Source organism: Chiloscyllium punctatum, chromosome 24, assembly GCF_047496795.1.
Source record: "Chiloscyllium punctatum isolate Juve2018m chromosome 24, sChiPun1.3, whole genome shotgun sequence".
NCBI classification, from domain to species: Eukaryota; Metazoa; Chordata; class Chondrichthyes; order Orectolobiformes; family Hemiscylliidae; genus Chiloscyllium; species Chiloscyllium punctatum.
In genome coordinates this window covers 65,174,761-65,190,954 of record NC_092762.1, presented here as the reverse complement: position 1 = coordinate 65,190,954, position 16,194 = coordinate 65,174,761, and the positions used below count along the sequence as shown (strand labels likewise).

Genomic DNA, 16,194 nt, shown 5'->3' with positions numbered 1-16,194 from the left:
ATCTTTCAGAATTTGCTAACATAGGCTCAATAATCACTGAGGAGTTACTGGAAAATCACCACTCTTCACAGCACTTTTTAAGCAGTATGAGCCTGAGCACCAATGCATGCAGGAATTGGAGAAGAAACTCACCCCTGCTGTCCTTTATTCTTTGCCTGCTCTATCCTCATGATCATCCACTAATATCCACTACCATGGGCAAATAATCCGAGAAAAAAGCATCTTATACATATTTAAGAAGATAAACATTGTGGGCAGCTGTCCTGTTTCATAGAATCCCCACAGTGTGGAAGCAGGCCATTCGGCCTATTGAGTCCACAATGACCTCTGAAGAGCATTCCACCTCGACTCACATCTCTTCCTTATCGCTGTAACCCTGCATTTCCCGTGGCTAATCCACCTAGCCTGCACATTCCTGGACACTGTGAGCAATTTAGCATGGTCAATCCACCTAACCTGCACATCTTTGGACTGTGGGAGGAAACTGGAGTACCTGGAGGAAACCCACGCACACAGCAGAAGAACATGCAATCTCCACACAGATAGTCACCCAAGGCTGGAATCGAATCCGGGTCTCTGGTACTTTGAGGCAGCAGTGTTAATCACTGAGCCACCGCGTTGTCGGTCAGTCAGAACTCTTGTGACGAACTGAATGACTGACTTCTTTTGTTAAGTTTCTACTTTTGTACCAATGCTATCTCCCTTCCTGAAAACAAATTGGCTATTTCAAATAGGAAGAGAAAGTTGAGAAGAGTGTTCCTGCTCTTAGACTAACTCTTCTTTTAACCCTTATGAGTTTACATACATAGGAATGGGTGCTTGCAATATATAATGTATCATAAATAAACCATTACTTACAATAAATGATTCAAAACTATCACCATCTTGGTAAATATTACCCTTTTCAGATGATTACCATGCCCATTTATGAAATTTGTAATGTAAATTATTCAGTATGTTCATGGTGAGTCTTTAAGCAAACACTGTTGACCCAGAATTGCAGCCAAATTGTAACTGCTTAAATTTTTAACCACACACTAAGGGCATTTTAAATTTAAATCATTTTTGTTCTGCCTGTTTTAATATTGTCATTCAAAGGCATGTTTCTCAGATGTTCTCAGTCACAGAAATTTATTGTTTTAAAATGTGTTTGGTATTAATTATTTACAAAACTTACAAGGTGAAAAGTTCCAGCTTTTCTAAATGGGTACATATTCATTATGGTCTCCTAACATTTGACTTTACTGCTTTTGTCTCAGAAAGTCCCCCAAAAGGCCACAGAAAGAACAGAAGAATAAAGGTATATGATGTCTTAACACTGGGAAGTTCTAAAGCAAATTTACAGGTACAACTGAAGTGCAGCCAGTGTTGTAATGTAGGGAACTCAGGCAGCCAATGTGTGCATAGTGAGATCCCACAAATAGCAATGAGCTATCGGCCGGTTAATCAGTTGCAGTGGCATAGACTGAGAAATATATATTCATCAAAGAAAAAATCAAGGGGACTCCCTGAATCTTCTTTAAATAGAATGTGGCTATCTGTTAAGTTGGCCAGAGAAAACAGAAAGTCATAAATTTAACTGTTCATCTTAAAGATGGCACCTCCACAGCACATCTCTCCCTCAGTCCAAATGCATCCTCACAACTGAGTGGGGCTCAAACTACTGATCTTTTGACTCAAGCTCATTCATACTCCACTGTTCCAAGGCTGACACTTTATTAGATTGGATAAGCTGATTAGATTTTGGAAGATTTGTGCAGTATTGAGGTTCAGCAATTTATGCGTGAAATTTGAATACTTCAATTCAGAATACAATCAAATAAGGATCTGAAACAGGGCAATACATACACTAACTACAGAACCCAATCATCTCAATGAAAGTGAGATGACAATCTTAAAGCCAATTTGCTGCATGGAATCCAATGTGGCAATTTTTCTTCTTCTTAAGCATGTTCAATCTGCAAAGCTATGAATTTAAATGAAAAGTCCAATATTTTTATGGACTTAAAGGAGAAATCTATTTTACCAAACTGTCACAAAATCCTATATATTAGATACAAGCTCTCTATATATTTATCACTACCTGTCACTTGTTTCTCGTTACTGCAAATTGTGCTTTAAAATTGCATGCTAAAAACAGCCTGGAAGCATTTTGCTCCTGATCGTCTTTAGTCCCACATAGTCAATTCTCTGGCTACTATCTGAACCAAATTGTTCACAACCTAACTGCCCTTTTAGCCTAAGATAAGGTTCTATTCATGTATTCTGTTCGTGTCAATTTGCATCCCCATAATGTTCTCAGTCTCCATCCTTGTGTTAATTCGTCTGTTGCTGCAACCCTCATTATTTTCAAACCTGGCTATTCAAATGTTCCTGTGGCTGGCCTCCCATCCTGCATCTCTACAAATGTGCAACACTCTGCAGCCCAAATTGTAACTTGCACCAAGTGCTGTTCACTTCTCAATTAGTCATAGAGTCATAGAGTTCTACAGCATGGAAACAGACTCTTTGGTCCAACTCGTCCATGCAACCAAATATCCTTACCTAATCTAGTCCCATTTGGCATCATATCCTTCTAAACACTTCCTATTCATATACCTATCCCGATGCCATTGAAATATTGTGATTGTACCAGTCTCTACCACTTCCTCTGGCAGCTCATTCTACACACACCATGCTTTGAGTGAAAAAGTTGCCCTTTTGGACGCTTTTATATTTTTCCCCTCTCACCCTAAACCTATGCCCTCCAGTTTTAGACTCCCCCACCCCAGGGAAAAGGCCTTGTCTATTTATTCTATCCATGCCTCTGATGATTTTATAAACCTCTACAAGGCCACTCTTCAGTCTCCGACGCTCCGGGGAAAACAGCCCCAGCCTATTCAGCCTCTCCCTGTCGCTCAAATCCTCGAACCCTGACAACATCCTTGTACATCTTTTCTGAACCCTTTCAAGTTTCACAACATCTTTCTGATATGAAGGAGACCAGAACTGCATGCAATATTCCAAAAATGGCCGAACCAATGTCCTGTACAGCCGCAACATGACCTCCCAACTCCTGTACTCAATGCTCTGACCAATAAATGAAAACATACCAAACATTGCTATCCTATCTACCTGCAACTCCACTTTCAAGGAACTATGAACCTGTACTCCAAGGTCTCTTTGTTCAGCATCATACCCCAGGAACTTACCATTAAGTGTATAAGTCCTGCTAAGATTTGCTTCTCCAAAATGCAGCACCTCGCATTTATCTAAATTAAACTCCATCTGCCACTCCTCATCCCACTGACCCATCTGATCAAGATCCTGTTGTACTCTGAGGTAACGTGTCCACTACAGCTCCAATTTTGGTGTCATCTGCAAACTTACTAACTATACCTCCTACTTTCACATCCAAACCATTTATATAAACGATGAAAAGTAGTGGACCCAGCACCGATCCTTGTGGCACATCACTGATCACAGGCCTCCAGTCTGAAAAGTAACCCTCCACTGCCACCCTGTCATCTACCTTCAAGCCAGTTCTATATCCAATAGGCTAGTTCTCCCTGTATTCCATGAGATATAACCTTGCTAACCAGTATCCCTCGAGGAACATTGTCGAACGCATTATTGAAGTCCATTTAGATTACATCCACCACTCCACCATCATCAATGTTCTTTGTTACTTCAAAAAACTCAATCAAGTTTGTGAAACATGAGTTCCCACGCATGAAGCCATGCTGACTATCCCTAATCAGTTCTTGCCTTTCCAAGGCAAGTAGATAGGTATAAATCCTGTCCCTCAGGATTTCCTCCAACAACTTGCCCTCCACCAATGTAAGGCTCACTGGTCTATAGTTCCCTGGCTTGTCCTTACAATGTTTCTTAACTAGGGGCGCCACATTAACCAAACTCCAGTCTTATTTCACCTCACCTGTGACTATCGATGATACAAATATCTCAATAAGGGGCCCAGCAATCACTTCCCTAGCTTCCCTAAGAGTTCTAGAGTACACCTGATCAGGTCCTGGGGATTTATCCACTTTTATGCTTTTCAAGACATCCAGCACCTCCTACTCTGTAATGTGGACAGTATTTGAGATGTCACCATCTATTTCTCCACATTCTAAATCCTCTATGTCCGCCACAGTAAACACTGATGTAAAATACTTGTTTAGTATCCCCCATCTCCTGCCGCTCCACACATAGGCTGCCTTGCTGATCTTTGAGGGGCCCTATTCTCTCTCTAGTTATCCTCTTGTCCTCAATGTATTGGATTCTCCTTAACCATATTTGCCAAAGCTACCCTTATCCCCTTTTTGCCCTCCTGATTTCCCTCTTAAGTATACTCCCACTGCCTTTATACTCCAACGATTCACTCAATCTCTCTTGTCTATACCTGACATGCTTCCTTCTGTTTCTTAACCACCCTCAATTTCTTTAGACAGCCAGCATTCCCTACACATACCGGCCTTTCATTTCACCCTAACAGGAACATACTGTCTCTGGTCTTTTGTTATATAATTTTTGAAGCCTTCCTATTTTTCAGCCGTCCCCTTTACCTGCGAACATCTGCCCCCATTCAGTTTTTGAAAGGTCTTGTCTAATACTCTCAAAATGAGCCTTCCTCCAATTTAGAATTTCAATTTTTAGATCCAGTCTATCTTTTTCCATCATTACTTTAAAATGAATGGAATTATGGTCACTGGCCCCAAAGTTGTCCCCCACTTACATCTCAGTCACCTGCCCTGCCTTATTCCCCAAGAGTAGGTCATGTTTTGCACCTTCTCTAGTTCGTACGTCCACATACTGAATCAGAAAATTTTCTTGTACACACTTAACAAATTCCTCTCTATCTAAACCATTAACTCTATGGCAGTCCCAGTCCACGTTTGGAAAGTTAAAATCTCCTACCATAACCACCCTATTATTCTTCCTGTGATCTCCTTACAAATTTGTTTCTCAATTTCCTGCTGACTGTTACGAGGTCTGTGATACAATCCCAATAAGGTGATCATCCCTTTTTTATTTCTCAGTTCCACCCAAATAACTTCCCTGGATGCATTCCCAGGAATATCCTCCTTAAGAACAGCAGTAATGCTATCCCTTATCAAAAACATCACTCCCCCTCCTCTCTTGCCCCTCTTACTATCTTTCCTATAGGATTTCTATCATGGAACATTAAGCTACCAGTCCTGTCCATCCCTGAGCATCTTTCTGTAATTGCTATGATATCCTAGTAACATATTCCTAACCATGCTTTGAGTTCATCTACCTTCTCTGTTAGGCCTCTTGCATTGAAGGAAATGCAGTTTAATTTATCAGTCCTATCTTGTTCTCTGCTTTGTCCCTGCCTGCGCTAACTGTTTGACTCGCTCCTTTTTCCAATTGTACCGTTCTCAGATTGATCTCTTTCCCCACTAATTCCCAGGGTCCCACCTCCCCCACCACCCCCATCCCATTCTACTAGTTTAAATCCTCCCGAACTGCTCTAGCAAATCTCCCTGCTCCACATGGTCATCAGTAACATGGAAACTCTCCCCAAACTACCACATCCAACAACAACAGCATATCACTCTTCTATAGACCATCTTTACTCCTTCACAATCAACAGACTCAGAAAATAGCACCATCTTTTGTGCTCTTAAAAAAAAAGTGCTTCAGACTAAGTTATACACTTATCTGTTCCTGTGCTGTGAGCTCTCCCACACAGGTTCCTCCAAGGTCAGCTGTGAATTTTGCGGTTTGTTAGTTTTTCCTAGATTCACTCCAATGATCAGAGATACATGGACTCAAACAGCAAAGGCAGTAACTGTGTGGATTCACTGCTGAATCAGTAAGCAGTGTAGGTTTCTTTCTCTCTCTCCCTCACTGACCATGTGCTCGCTGCCTTTTGCTTGTCTTTCTCCCTTTTAAAAGTGCTGTTGTTTTGACTTTTCTCCCCCAAAGTGCCAAAATAATGCAACAGCACATAAAACAGTAATTGCTGCTCCTGGAATTTGAGGAAATCACTGCCAAGACCTAAAATACTCAAAAAGGAGCAGCTCTTACAGCCACAATTTTTTCCTGTCCTCCCTCTTGGAATACCCAGAATATTATACTAGCTTTAAGTTTGGCAAATGCTGAAATTAGAAGTTCTCATTTATGTTCTCAAATAAATACATCTGATCCCTGTCTACAGCTGTACTAGCCACACAACCTTCCCATACAAGACCCCTTCCAGTTCAGGTGCAATCCATCCTTCTTGTCCAGAAGAGATTCCAATGATCCAAAATGTGAACCCTTCTCCCATGCACCAACTCCTCAGCCATGCATTCATCTGCTCTATCCTTCTATTCCTACCCTCACTCACTCGTAACACTGGGAGTAATCCAGATATTACTACCCTTCAGGACCTTCTTGTTAAATTCATGCCTAATTTTCTATATTCTCCCTTCAGAATCTCCTCCTCTTCCCTTCCTATCTCATTGGTTCCAATGTGTACAATGACCTCCTGCTGGTCCTTCTCCCCTTTGAGAACATTCTACACCCTCTCTGAGACATCCTTGATCCTGGCACCAGGGAGGCAACACACCATACTGATTTTTCACTGCTGGCTGCAGAAACGTCAGACTGTGCCTCTAACTAGAGAGTCCCCTATCACAATCCTTCGCTTAGAACCTGATGTACCCCTCATTACATTAGAGCCTGTCTCGATACCAGAAACGTGGCTGTTCATGCTACATTCCTCTGACAGTCCATCGCCCTTTACATTTTCCAAAACAACATACTTTTGGAAATGGGGGTAGCCATAGAAGACTCCTGCACCACCTGCCTACTTGTCCTACCCTTCCTGGAGTTACCCCATCTACCTGACTGTATCTGTGGCTTTTCTCAATTCTTATAACTGCCATTCATCAAACCCCTAGCTCTGTAAATTCCTCATTGCCTCTAATTTTCACTCCATGTGATCTGATAGGATTCATAACCAAAGACAATTCCTGCAGACATGATCATCAGTAACATAGAGACTGTCCCTAACACCCACATCTGACTAGAAGAGCATATCACTCTACTAAAGGCCATCATTACTCCTTTACAATCTACAGACTCAGAAAATACCCCTGCCTTTTTGTTCTTAAAAGTGCTCCAGTCTAACTTATGGTTTATATTTGCAAAACTTAATCAAGAAACAGATTTCAGTGAAACATATAATCAAGAAAGAATCCACTCTACTCACTACTGCAGACTTACAGCAAGGTTACATGTTAAAAACTATGCAACTTTTTTTATGTTCAACAGCATTTTGTGATTGCAAGTTAACACCATTATGTCACATTAAGGTGCCATAAAAATCCCTGTTTGAGGATGTAATCTAATAGGCAACTGCAAACCATTAAGCATAATTAACATGAGGCCAAGAGATAGTTTCTGCTTACTCAGGTGGGTGTATAACAACATATGAACGAAGGAGTTCACTCTTCGTTGTGACCAATTATAATCCAACAATCAATGCCAAAGAAATAAAGTAACTTTGTTCCTATTAGTGAGATCTTGCTGTGTATCAATCAGCAATTGCATTTGCCTAAAATAGAAACTATTGTAAAAGTAATTGACTGAATTGATAACATGTCTTGAGAATGTGAAATGTGGTACAATGTTGAAAGCTCAGTCTAGTTAAATTCTTGGAACTCTTTCATTATCTATCTATTCGTCTACTTAGAGTTTATAATTTAGTCCAGTGAAAACAAAACCATGCTTGCTGTAGTCTAAGTAAAAGAAATGAATATTACTTCATAAAGGCATAGCTTTCTTATTTATTTTGTTCAACATTTAATATGACCATCTTGACACCCACAATTAATTGATGCCCTGGGAAGATTTTGTTTTTATCAACTACTGATACAAATATTGGACTTCAACCAAAAGGTTGTGTGTGAAATTCCCAGATCAGGTTACAGTATAATTCTGGTCAAGATGCTGTCATTTTGCATCAATTTCAGTCACTGGGGAATGAGTGGGATTTTATAAGTCATGCTTACAGCCAAATGAAATTCACTCTTGTTTTTAACAATGGAATCAAAATTATTAAGCTGGTTTCTCAATTTGATAAGAAAACAATCAAAGCACTAAGTCACTCGAATTCTGCAATTATCTCAGTGAGACCTAGAATTACTCAAATGCACTGTTTAATTACAAATTACCCACTCCCTTGGTACTCTTAAACTATTCACCTCTATCATAATTTTTATCCAATAAAATGCGTGTTTATGCCAAAACTACATGCAGCATTGAGGAAATAAAAGACTTACTAAATTTCACAATGCCTATTAAATGTTATTACTACAATGTCTCCATGAGGATTTTTCCTGATTTTATAACTTTACAATTAAATTACCCCCACCCTGTGATATCTTTTAAGTTAAATGCCAGCAGCTTTAGTCCCATTGATGAACTGTTGAGTTATAATGCATCAGATTTCACAGATGACAAGACTGGAATTAACCACTCTAAATATTTTTGCTTTTCTTGTTAACAATCATCAAATTAAAGTATCACAGTCAAAAGTGTAAATTACAGACAGTAATTTACAAAATTGGATGATTTAATTTAGTTGTTGTCACACTGCTGTCAATAAAGATTTTACTTATTGGAAAGGACAGGAAACTCTTCTGTTAGTTACATCACTGGATGGGGTTCAATGCCAACTTTTTATTCAATTTTTACAAGATGTCCATATTTTTTCTGTTGTGATCTATGGTAATTAAGGTGCACAAAAGTGATGTAAAAGATGAGCTAAGGTAAACATCCTTTTGCTTTCTTCTTCTTCTCACAGAGAACTACCTGCCAGGTCATGACTAAGATTGGAATCCCGACATGCAGAACAATATAGCTTCAAGCCTGTATCGTAGCAGTCCAACAAATGATGTGCTGCAAGCAGTGTTAACAGCAATTTAGGATTTATTCATAGAATCCCTGCAGTGTGGAAACAGGCCATTTGGCCCAACAAGTCCACACCAACCCTCCAAAGAATATCCCACCCAGACCCTTTCCCCTATCCTATTACTTTACATTTCCCTTGACTAAAGCACATAACCTATGCTTGAGGCTGGAATTGAACCCGTGTCCATGGCACTGTGAGGCATCAGTGCTAATCAGTGAACCACCGTGCCGCCCCTTTAATTTATATACTGCTTTCGCCATGCCAGATAATCTGAGGTTCTTCACAGAGGAACAGTAACACAAACAGAAACACAGCCCAGAAAAGGTATCCGGAGAGGTGACTCAAGATTAGATCAAAACTTGTAAGACTTCTAAAGACGATAAGAAATACAGATAAGAGTCTTTTCTATCACTGATGGTGCAGTGAAGGGCAAGAGGTATATACTGAGGAGGAGAAAACATAGCATCACTGGAGATGCAGCAGAAGTCAGGAGGAACAAAGCGTAAAGGCACTTCAAGATAAGCACAAGATCTGTAAACAGGATATGCTAAAGGTTAAGGAAGCTGTTCAGTTTAACAAGGACAGGAGTGATGGGGAATAGATGTCAAAGCATGAAGGAATATGGAATACATCAAAGCATGAAGAATGACGTTGATGATGGGAGGAATATTCTCAAGTTTCAGGTAGCCACTGTTGGAGTGGTATTGTTTTGGAACTCTGTTCCACAAACAGCAGTTGATAGTAGATAAGTTTTTAATCTGAGATAGATAATGGTTTGTTAAGCAGAGGTACTGAGGGATGTGGACCAAAGACAGTATATGGAGCTGGCCACAGATCAGCCATGATCTCATTGAATGGAAAGATCTTGAAAGGCTACTTGGCCTACTCCTGCACCTATTGATGGCCATGGCAATTAATGAGGTTGTGAAGCATCAGGTCCAGCTTCGATCAAGCACATTGGTAAGGTTGTTGTTCATAGTTTATTTATTCTAAATTAAAGGCTAGGGAAAGGGAACCCATCAATACTGAAGAACTGGAACTAACATTGAGCATCAAAAATGTGGCTGTGACTCGGCAAGGTGGCAGCAATTCTGCCATGGATGGCTCTGCATAACAGCCAAATCATATTGGTAGTTTTTGTCATCCCTGGCCAAGTTATGTGGAGGAACTATTAGTTTAAAACCTTACAGAACATATACTTGTTAATATTTGGGAGCGGGAAGGATGCCAAAAGGAAAAGGAGTGAGCAAAAAACAGCAGGGAGGACATTCTCCTGCAGCACCGCCACACCAGAGACTGCAGCAGCCGCCTCTTCCAAACCCCCTGGGGACCTGACAGACTCACGGGAATTGGCAGCGGCGATGGAAATACTTACCTCGAAGGTTGGGGCTGTGATTAAGGAGATCTGTGAGGTGATCCGTGCCCAGGTCCAACCCATCGTGCCCATGCTGCAGAAGCATGAACAGGAGCTCCAGGACCTCGGGGAGCGGATGGAGGAGGTGGAGGATTGAACCATGGCCTCAGAAGTGGCATTCGAGTCCTCGTCCAGTCTGACCCAGGTACTGGAGTGGGAAGTGCAGGCCTCATGAGACCAGGTTGATGACCTCGAAAATCGAGGTCGGAGGACAAATCTTCGGATTGCCGGGTTTCCGGAAGGTGAAGAAGGTGGGAAGCCAGTCAGCTTCTTTGAACACTGGCTGCCGCATTCCTGGGCGTTCAAATCGAGTCCAGCAGGCTGCAGATTTAAAGGGCCTATCGGGTAGCAATGCGCAGGTCTGGGCCGGTACAGCGTCCCTGCCAAGTCCTAGTGCATTCCCACACATACAGGGACAAGCAAAGGATTGGCTGCCTTGACCATCCTGGATTCGATTATGGGTTGTAAAATTGAGAATACAGCTATCTCTTATCACGTGGCGGTATATTTGGAGGTTAAGGCCAAGAGTGAGGAGCTAGGTTTGCAGGAGTGGCATCTGAATCCTTTTCTCCTCAAGGATTCCAAATTTGTGGAATATGTTTTGAAGGAGTTTCAGGAGTTCTTGACTATCAACTCAGGCACGGCTGGTAGTCCATATATGCTATGGGAGACCACTAAGGTCTTTGCTAGGGGATTAGCTATTTCCTATTTGGCTAGCCGGAAATTACAGAAGAGGGAACAGCAACGTCTACTTGAGACAAGGTTGAAGGCTACTGAGGCAGCACATTTTGTGCAGCCTTCAGTGACTAAGCTACAGTGGATCACAGCCCTCCAGGCTGCCTTGAATTCAATACTTACACAAACCGCAAAAAAAAAATTTGCTTTTGCTACACAAAGGCTGTTCGAGTACGGGGATAGGCCAGGGAAGTATTTAGTGTATCTGACAAGGAAAACACATGCTCCCCAATCCAGTATTGCAATTCGAGACAGTGCCGGGGTCCTCACATACAATGCCAAAGGATTAATGAGGCTTTTCAGAGTTTTTACTCTGGATTGTATCGGTCTGGAGGTTGTGAGGACAGGAGGGCTAAAATGGAAGCTTTTGTTAAGAACCTGGACCTCCCAGGGGTAACCTTGGAACAGGCTTCTCTCCTTAATGCCCCCTTGACAGTTCAGGAAATACAGGAGGTAGCTAGGCAACTTCAGAGTAGGAAAGCGCTTGACCCTGATGGTCTCCCGAGTGAGTTTTATAAGGAGTTTATAGGGATTCTGTCAGGGCTGATATTGGAAATGTACCATCACTCCTATATGCATGAATGCTTACCACCATCTTTGAGAGAAGCTAATATTTCCCTCATTCATCATACAGGCCCATCTCTCTATTAAATTCAGATTTCAAGATTCTGTCTGAGATCCTGGCGCTGATATTGGAAATGGTGTTGCCCTGTATTGTCAAAGAGGACCAGACAGATATTATAAGGGGCTGTAGGTCTTCTAATAATATTAGAAGGTTGCTGAATTTGGTTCAAGTATGTCAGCAATGATCAATCCAGGGGTTGGTGATTTCCTTAGATACAGAAAAAAACATTTGACCAGGTGGAGTGGCTGTATCGCTTTTATGTCTTAGAGTGGTTTGGGTTGGGCGGGGTCTTTGCAAGGTGGGTCGAGGTTTTATATCGCCACTGTCTGGCCTTGGTCATCACCGACCGGGTGAAATCTGGGAACTTTAGGATTGGCAGGGGTAGTCATTAAGGCTGGCCCCTCTCACCATTGTTGTTTACATTGGTGATAGGACCGCTGGTAGAGGCTATTCATCAGAAAGTGCACATAACCACTCTTGAAATAGGATCGAGGGTACACAAGATTACACTATATGAGGACGATGTCCTTCTGTTTTTATTGGACCCGATGACCTCCGTACCTCATCTGATTCAAAGTATTAATTAATGTGGGGGTATTGCAAGACATACGATCAACTTTGCAAAGTCGTAGGCTATGCCTTTGGGGAACCTCAAGGAAGTGCCAGAGGTTGAAGGTGGCCCTGAGTTCCCTCTTAAGTGGTGACGGGCAGGTTTCCAATACCTAGGCAGTTTTATTAACCCCATGTTTGATCTGTTATTTTGGACTAACTTTGCTCACCTGCTTGACAATATTAGGTGAGATCTCCAGAGATGGGAGGCTCTTCCAATTTCATGGTTGGGCTGAATAGCTCTCATTAAGATGAATGTCCTTCCTCATTTGCTTTATCCCATGCATATGCTCCCTATAATGTTTCCCAGGTCAACACTGCGGAGACTTTTAGGTTGGTTTAGTTCCTTTGTCTGGCATAGTGGTCGGCCCCTCATCAAACTTACTAAATTACAGTTGCCTCAAAGATGGGTGGAGTTGATTTCCCAGACATCAGGAGGCATCAATTGAGTTCCCTGCTGTCCTTTGTATGCGATTTGGCAGGTAAGTATCCAGGCTCAATATGGCTGGATATCGAGCCTTATTAACCTATTGTTCATGGATAACATGAGGACAGTTATGGACCACTGCCAGAACCCCATTGTTATTAGTACAGTCAAGGCATGGAGGATGATGCGTCAGAGTGAGGGCTGCGTAGCCAAGACTTCGCAACTCATCCCTATTGTTGGTATGCCGGGGTTCTGACCAGGGATGATGGACTCAGGGTTCAAACTATGGGCAGCGAGAGAAGTTCCAGTCTGGGAGACTTGTTTGAGGTGGGGAGGGGTTATGATGTTTTTCGAGCAACTGAGCTGCAAACACGGGCTGCCCAGCAGAGACCTTTTCCGTTTTTTTCAGGTTTAGGATTTCACCCTGAAGAAGACAACGCTTCTCACTAAGCCCTTTAAGCTGATACAGAGAGGTTGTTGCTACGTTCCACAAGCCTTTGGATGGGTATATGAATAGGAAGGGTTTGGAGGGAAATGGGCCGGGTGCTGGCAGATGGGACTAGATTGGGTTGGGATATCTGGTCAGCGTAGGCAGGTTGGACCGAAGGGTCTGTTTCCATGGTGTACATCTCTATGACTCTGTGATACCCTCTCGGTTAGTGCCCTCTATCGCCTGCTGGGTGGTATGGCCTGGCAGGTTATTAACTAGTTATGTGAAGTCTGGGACCAAGAGATGGGAGTGGATATCTCTTCTGAAATGTAGGAGGACATATGGGAGAATGTGTGAAAGATCTCAATCTGTAATACGACATGCACTATGCAGTTAAAGGTTCTGCACAGAGTTCATGTGGCACTGGATTGTCTGGTGAAGTTTAGAAAAGAGGCATCTTCAATGTGCCCCAAATGTAAAGTAAGTGTAGGTACTCTTATTCATTGCTTCTGGACATGCCACAGGCTCCGTGTTTATTGGTGCGCTGTAGCCGGAGAGAGAGGGAGGGTATTGAGGACTGAAGTTAAAGTAGACCTGATATCTCTCCTCCTAGGTCTACTAAATTTATCATCTTTAGACAGGCATGGGAAGAAACTATTTAATATTCTTGCATACTGTGCACAGAAGAATATTCTGATGAATTGGGTGTCTGTGAACCTGCTGGGCTTGCTGGGATGGCGGAAATTATTTATGGAGCACATTCCCTTGGGTTTCTTTTACAAACATGAAGCACCACATAACAGACCTGTTTTATAAGACATGACAGCCCTTTTTAAGTTGTTTGGATACAGATTTGTCCTCTATCTTAACTAGGGTGTTTGTTTAACCGGGATGGTGAGGTTTGCTGAGCCCAGGGGCCTGGAGGGGGACTTGTGAGTTAATGCAGGTATATATACAACACTCCAGTTCTTTAGTTTGGGAACTTTGTGCTTGTGTGTTCTTTCATTTTTTTTTGTTTTATTAGTCACTTACTTATTTATTGGTGCTGTTTTGCACAGTGTTAGGTTTTGTTTTGTATTATAGAGTAGGTTAGTAGTTAGTAGCCAGTAGCTGCATTGTAATTTGAGTTTTTCTTTATTATACTGGTGTTTGTTACTTGTTATATTTTCAATAACTTTATATTTTGGTGAAGTCAAATAAATCTTTTTCTTGCTAACAGATATATTTACAAAAAACAAGTGGCTGTGCTTTTTTCCAATGTTTAACCAAATGAAATTGTGATTAAACCAAAGTCAGCCTTGACAGGATACAATTGATTATGAGGCGCAGAGAAGTGGTGAAGTGATAAAGAGATAAAGTTGAATATCTTCAGCATGCATTTGGAAACAATCCACACTTGCAATCTTTTCAATCTGGTCATTGATATGACCAAGTTTGGGCAATACCTGATTGCAGATGTAATGTTAAATGACAGCAATTCAAAGCAATAATGATTAAAATCAAACACATAATGAAGTCTTGCTGCAGTGCACTGTAGGTTGACAAAGCATACACAAAGAGAAATAAATGCAAATACTGCAGATGCTTGGAATTTGAAATGAAAACTGAAAACACTGGAGAAATTCAGCATCTAGCAGCATTTGTGGAGAAACATTTAACATTTCGAATCCAACCAATTCTGAATAAGTCTTTGGACTTGAAACATTAACTCTGTTGCTCTCTCCACAAATGCTGCCAGACCTGCTGAGTTTCTGCACCAATTTCAGTTTTTATTTGATATTATATATTACAGCAACATCAGCATGTAGAAACCAGGTATAACAGCTCAGAGAAACTAGGCTGGAGAAGGGTAGTGAATGAATTGGTCCAGAGTCAAATCTGGATTTCAACTTCAGATTCACTAGATGGAAAGAAGCCTATTTTGTAAGCAGGTGATATGGGAAAATGTATAAGGAAATTCAAGATTTAACTTTAGAGTTTACCCAAAAAAAATGATGCTGTTGACTGACAAGAAGAATCACTGATTTGGATTACTGAAAAATTGGTACATGGGCACAGTGGCTCAGTGGTTAGCACTGCTGCCTCACAGCACCAGGATCCTGGGTTCAATTCTCGCCTGTCTGTGTAAAGTTTGCACATTCTCCCTGTGTCTGCGTGGGTTTCCTCCAGGTGCTCTAGTTTCCTCCCACAGTCCAAAGGTATGCAGGTCAGGTGAACTGGCCATGCCCACAGTGTTAGGTGTGTTAGTCAGGGATAAATATAGGGGAGGGGAATGGATTTGGTTGGGTTTCTCTTCGGAGGGGCGGTGTGGACTTGTTGGGCCGAAGGGCCTGTTTCCACACTGTGGAGAATCTAATACAGATACAGAGCTTTGTTAAAAAGCAATATACTTGAACTTAGTAACTTGAACTCCTTGCTATTGAACTAAAAGAAAATGTTTAAACTGGCAATCTTAATTACTACAAGTAATGTATTCAAGTTTTTAAAATACTTTTTGTGAAGTACAATGCCATAGGATACATTCCATGATGCAGCTAAGTAATGATTGTTTCCATATGCGTGTCTCACAAAAACATAATGGATATATTTTCATTTCTACACATTAAATCATAATATAGTTGACAAATCCAAAAGTCTTATATGAATGTATGGGCTTCAAGAACGTCTCAAGACATCAAATACTGAAGAACCCTGAAAGTTATGTCTCGTCAGTGGCGTGATTAAACTGAACAATAAAGTCTAATTACAAATAAGCACCTTGCCTTTTTGGAGGCATTCTCTGAATCTTAAGAAAGTCATTTTTCTACAGTCTGAGGAAAGTTACAAATCTCTGCAAACTGTACTTATGCAAACAGAAAATGCTTACTGGGTGATGTTGGCGATGTTGCTCCACCCTCTGTGGTTGTTGTGGTTGTTTTGGTGTCTGGTGGCATTGCCAATGTTACTGATCTGGCCATGGATGGGGGAGGTGGCGGCGCCAGCATCTGTGTAGAAATGTAGTGGCTTGGGACTTTGCTTACCACTTGACCACTGCCATTCAGCTGTAAAG

The 16,194-nt window shown here is 41.5% G+C and overlaps 1 protein-coding gene across 4 annotated transcripts in view; it reads right to left on the bottom strand.

Moving 5' to 3' along the window:
• Positions 1-16,194, bottom strand: part of nfic (nuclear factor I/C) — a 792,066-nt gene that overhangs the window by 93,045 nt on the left and 682,827 nt on the right. For all 4 annotated transcript variants that reach the window (XM_072594043.1, XM_072594046.1, XM_072594045.1 and 1 more), the window contains one exon: positions 16,012-16,186. In XM_072594043.1, the coding sequence (XP_072450144.1) occupies positions 16,012-16,186 (175 nt within the window). The remainder of the gene's footprint in view (positions 1-16,011; positions 16,187-16,194) is intronic.